This window comes from Eleutherodactylus coqui, chromosome 3, assembly GCF_035609145.1.
Source record: "Eleutherodactylus coqui strain aEleCoq1 chromosome 3, aEleCoq1.hap1, whole genome shotgun sequence".
NCBI classification, from domain to species: domain Eukaryota; kingdom Metazoa; phylum Chordata; class Amphibia; order Anura; family Eleutherodactylidae; genus Eleutherodactylus; species Eleutherodactylus coqui.
In genome coordinates, this window is record NC_089839.1 from 198,171,234 (window position 1) to 198,175,843 (window position 4,610).

The 4,610-nt window shown below is 44.3% G+C and overlaps 1 protein-coding gene across 1 annotated transcript; it reads left to right on the forward strand.

Annotated features, from left to right (window-relative positions):
* Positions 1 to 3,116: 3,116 nt before the first annotated feature.
* LOC136619924 (protein kinase C delta type-like) lies at positions 3,117 to 3,871 on the forward strand. The gene is made up of 2 exons (XM_066594646.1): positions 3,117 to 3,632; positions 3,830 to 3,871. Exons 1-2 carry the CDS (start codon positions 3,205 to 3,207, stop codon positions 3,852 to 3,854), a joined length of 453 nt encoding a protein of 150 aa, XP_066450743.1. The 5' UTR covers positions 3,117 to 3,204; the 3' UTR covers positions 3,855 to 3,871.
* Positions 3,872 to 4,610: the final 739 nt, after the last annotated feature.

Consider the following 4,610-nt stretch of genomic DNA (forward strand, 5'->3'; position numbering starts at 1 on the left):
AAAACTCCAGAAGTTCTGATGAACTATGGGCACCGCTGCCAACCCTGAAATGAAGTGCCATCCCTACCCCATCTATTAATAATGTGGCACTAGAAGAACCAGCTATGAATTTCCCTGTTTCATTGGGCACTAGACCATCACTCATGGTGCCCACATCACTGTGTATATGGCAGAGCAGGGTACTGGCAAGCAAAGTACTGGCAGCTTCCCTGACCTTTGACCTTCACTCGGCCAACTGCCATTTCCTTTCAACTGACGACGGCAGTGGTTGGATTGAAGAGTACAAGACTGTGAATAATGGCGTCCAATGGACACGGAGGAGTTGGAGAAAAGAGAAAGAGAGAAGATGACAGCGTGAGTGGACTCACGGAAATAAAGAAGAGGAGGAGCGGAGAGGATGAGCCTAAGGATGAGGGGCCAAGACCGGGCACCAGCCAGGACCTCGTACCACCACACCACAGCTTTGATATCAGTCGCTTCACCGCCCTACAGATCTTGGGCAGAGGAAGCTTCAGCAAGGTAAGTTCCAGAACTTTGTATTTTCGGGTTGGGGCGCAGCGAGGGCTCCTTCACACGGGGGGATTTTACATTAGTATTTTTAAGCCAAAATGTAAATCTTCCCATTCTACTTCCTTTGGACTTTCCATTTTTGCCTCACAAAATACTGATGAAAGACTCTGATGTGTGAACGACGGTCACCCATAATCGCTGCTTTAACCCCTTAAGGATACGGCCAATTTTGGGCATAAGAACGCAATGATTTGCGGGGACTTTTATCCCCACTTTTCAAAAGCCATAACTTTTTATTGTTCTGTCGACATGGCCGCTTGAGGGGTTGTTTTTTGCAAAGCGAACTGTAGTTTTCATTGGTGCCATTTTTGGGTAAATATACTATATTGTACAACTTTAGAAATGTTTTTTGATAGCAGGGAGAGAAAACCCATCAATTCTGTCATTGCTCGTTTTATGTGTTTTTTACAGCGCTAATCATGCAGCATAAATAACATGATACATTTTCTCTGCAGGTCGGTACGATTACAATTATACCAAAATTCTTATGATTGTTTTGGGGTTTTCTACTTTTCCACAGTAAAAACTCTTTTTTGGAAATATTTTTCCCACATCGCTGCATTGAAAGTCCTATAACTTTTTTATTTTTCTGTGGACGGAGCTCTGTGAGGGTTTTTCGTGTGACAAGCTGTAGTCTTTATTGGTACCATTTTGGGGTACATACGGCTTTTTTGATCACTTTTATTGTGATTTTTGGGAGGCAAAATGTTGAAAATAAGCATTATGCCTCTGTTTTGTAGTTTTTTTTAATTGTTTTTTGCTGTGCAGGATAAATAATGTGTTCAAATTAATTGTACGGGTTGTTACAGATATGATGATACCAAATATGTGGGGTTTTACGTTTTTTTAAATTTATACAAATAAGGTAAAGAACACAAAAAAGAGGGTTTTTTTGTTTTACATGATTTGTTAGTTTTTCACATTATTTTTATATTTTCTTTTTTACACTTTTTATATCCCTGTAGGGGTCTTGTACTATAGCAGCTATGATAATAAAGCCTTGCAGGACTTGTTTGTATTTCCCATGCCGTCGTTTAGCAATGACCCATATATCCGCAGCTCATATGGTGACCCTAGGTTACCGATCTGGCATCTTCTCTTTCGCTGCCAATGTCCCCGGTGGCACATCCGCAGTACATGGAACACTGCGCCATCGCTAGGGCAATGACGCGGCCTTCTCTGCTGCGAATGTACCGCCCGGAGCATGCACAGTTGAGAGGATGCCACACTGTCGCTATGGCGATGACACGGCTCCTGTGGCTATTCCGCAATGATGATTGCGGAATGGCTTGCATGATGGATGACTTTTTTCATTAACTTCAATGGAAGCCGGCCGTGCGTAGCCTGCAGCAAATCGCAGAAAGCTGGGATTTCTTTCCTGCGAAAATCGCAATTAATTTCCTCTCATGGGCAGGGAATCGCGTTTTGCCATAACATGCTATGGGCTGGATTTGCTGTGAAATCCGTAGGTGGAATCCCGCTCTGGATTTCGCAATGTAAGTCGGCCCGCTGCAGGAGGCCTTATGCTCACGGAAAAAAACTCTATTGTGTAAATTGACTCATGGTGCGGATTGTAACTCTGCTTCATGTCAACTTATGTTGTTTCAGCATGATTTTCATCTCTTTTCATGTAGATGCTGCTATGTGTGGAACTAGCCTTAGGCTACCTACACATAACCAAGCGCGATATCGGAATGTGAAACGTGGCCCAATATCATGCTCGCTAATGTGCGATTTACCCATTTTTTCTTTAAAAACACACAAATCTTGCACAATTTGAAAGCGGCCTATTGATAAATCCCTCATGCAATAAATGTATATGATTTTCCCTTCTGGTCGCTGTCAGTGATTATTTCCTATTTGTTTTCTTGAGGTGGTCCTGGCATCATTCCCCGAAAGAAACACTTTCATGGCCATCAAGGTTGTCAACAAAACAAGGAGCGAACCACACATCTTAATGAGAGAGCAGCGGATACTACTGAAGGCCCAAGACTGCCCTTTCATCTGTCACCTGTATGCCGCACAGCAGTCTGCAGACCGAGTCTACTTTATCACAGAGTATCTGCTTGGAGGAAGCCTAGGAGCGCTGATCAAAATGTGCGGCAGCTTGGACATCAACCATGTGAGGTGAGTAAATGACTAACCAGGGGTTGGGGGGACTGAGGGTGACATGACAAATATAGAAGAGTGGAGGGCATACAGGCTGCCTCTTCTCTTCTGGTGGTGACGGACACTTTGATGGTAACATGATGTCAGCGGACTGATTTCATGTCATTGATACTACACTCTTCTCTCAGATTCTACACAGCGGAGATAGCATGCGGCCTCCAGTTCCTGCATCAACGCAGCATCGTCCATCGGTAAGCAGAACTTTTCCACATTTCTCTTTTTCCTTGCAATGGGTTCCAGACTTTCCCAGAATCCTCAATTAGGACTTTTTTCTGTGGTACATACCTAAGACCTCTGTATCAATGAACAGATTAACATGTCTCTTTTTTTCATTGCAGTGACATAAAGCCAGACAACATCATGCTGGACAGATCTGGACACATCCGCCTGATTGACCTGGGGCTGGCCCAAGACGGTGTCACCTCGTCTAACAAGATCAGTGGAGTGACGGGCACACTTCAATTCATGGCCCCAGAAGTGCTTCTTGAAGAAGACTACGACACAGCAGTCGACTGGTGGAGCCTGGGAATTGTCGTATCCTGGATGGCGGCAGGACAGTCCCCTTTCTATTACGGCTCCATCAGGAGAAAGGTCATCAAAGCCATCACCAGAAAGGAGCCAAAATTCCCACCTTGGCTTGATGCTGATGTGAAGCATCTTCTGGAGAGACTGCTACGTAAGAAGCCTGAGCAGAGGCTGGGTGTCTACAGGAACATCCGAGGTCACCAGTTCTTCGACACCATAGATTGGGAGGTGTTGGAACTTAAAAGAGCACGGCCACCATTCAAACCATTCAGGGAAGTTTTGGAGAATCGGGACCTGCTGTGGCTGGAGGATAAGACACCCATTCACCCGATAGACGGATTCTCGTACACTTCACCAAGTTGGACCCGGTAAGATCTTCCTCCTCTAGGGATAATGTTCTTCATTTTGACCTCTGTGTTCATCATTATTGTTCCTCTTGTGTCAGACAGCACAGGTGGTCATATAATAACCCTGCTTCGTGTCACCATGCCTGGTCCGCAGTCCTTTCCCTCCTCAGCTACATTTTTATTTCTTTTCCAATAATTATGTTTCTGCTTCTTCCTAGGATGATGAGAAGAATCCGATTGTGAAGGAAGCCACAACCATCTGGTAAGTTATATCTGTACACCTACACATACCTATCTGTACAACAATACATTCCTATACACAAAGGACACCTACCATTAATACACTGCAACAGAACAGCCGGGCTTCTGCCAAATGATTTGACCTTTTATGCCAGAATCTGGCATAAAATGCCCTGTAATTTTCCCCCTTTGAGTCATTCCCTTCTGAGATTTTGATATATCTGGTTGGCAAGCAATATGGCCTCCATTATGGCTTCCACAATCACAAAACTGCTAATAACTCATAGTAGAGTCACAGTTGCAGAAAATAACTTTTTTTGTATATCAAATATAAATCAGCTCCTGATACAAATCGTCATATTGCAGTAGTTCACTTGTTTGTATCCACAACTGGTAAAACTAACAATTTTCTCTCTTATTTCTTATAGACTAAGCCCGCGTCAACTGTCTCCTGAACCTGCGACTCTGCTGCTGTAGAAGAGCTCCGCTTACCAACAACATCCTCTCTCCACCATCTGTATCCTGCATGCTAACATCAGCTACCTTGACCTCCTCCGGCTGACTTGAACATCATCCTCTCCTGAAGACCTTCTACACCACCAGGAGCGGCCTGTGCTTGATTTGTAGCTGGCGAGTTCAGGAAAAATAGCCCGAGTGACTATTATCCCTGAACTCCTGGTTACTAGTAAGACCTCGGCACAGGCCGGGTAAGTAGCCTACACCACACCAGATTAAACACAAGTATAAATACAAACACAT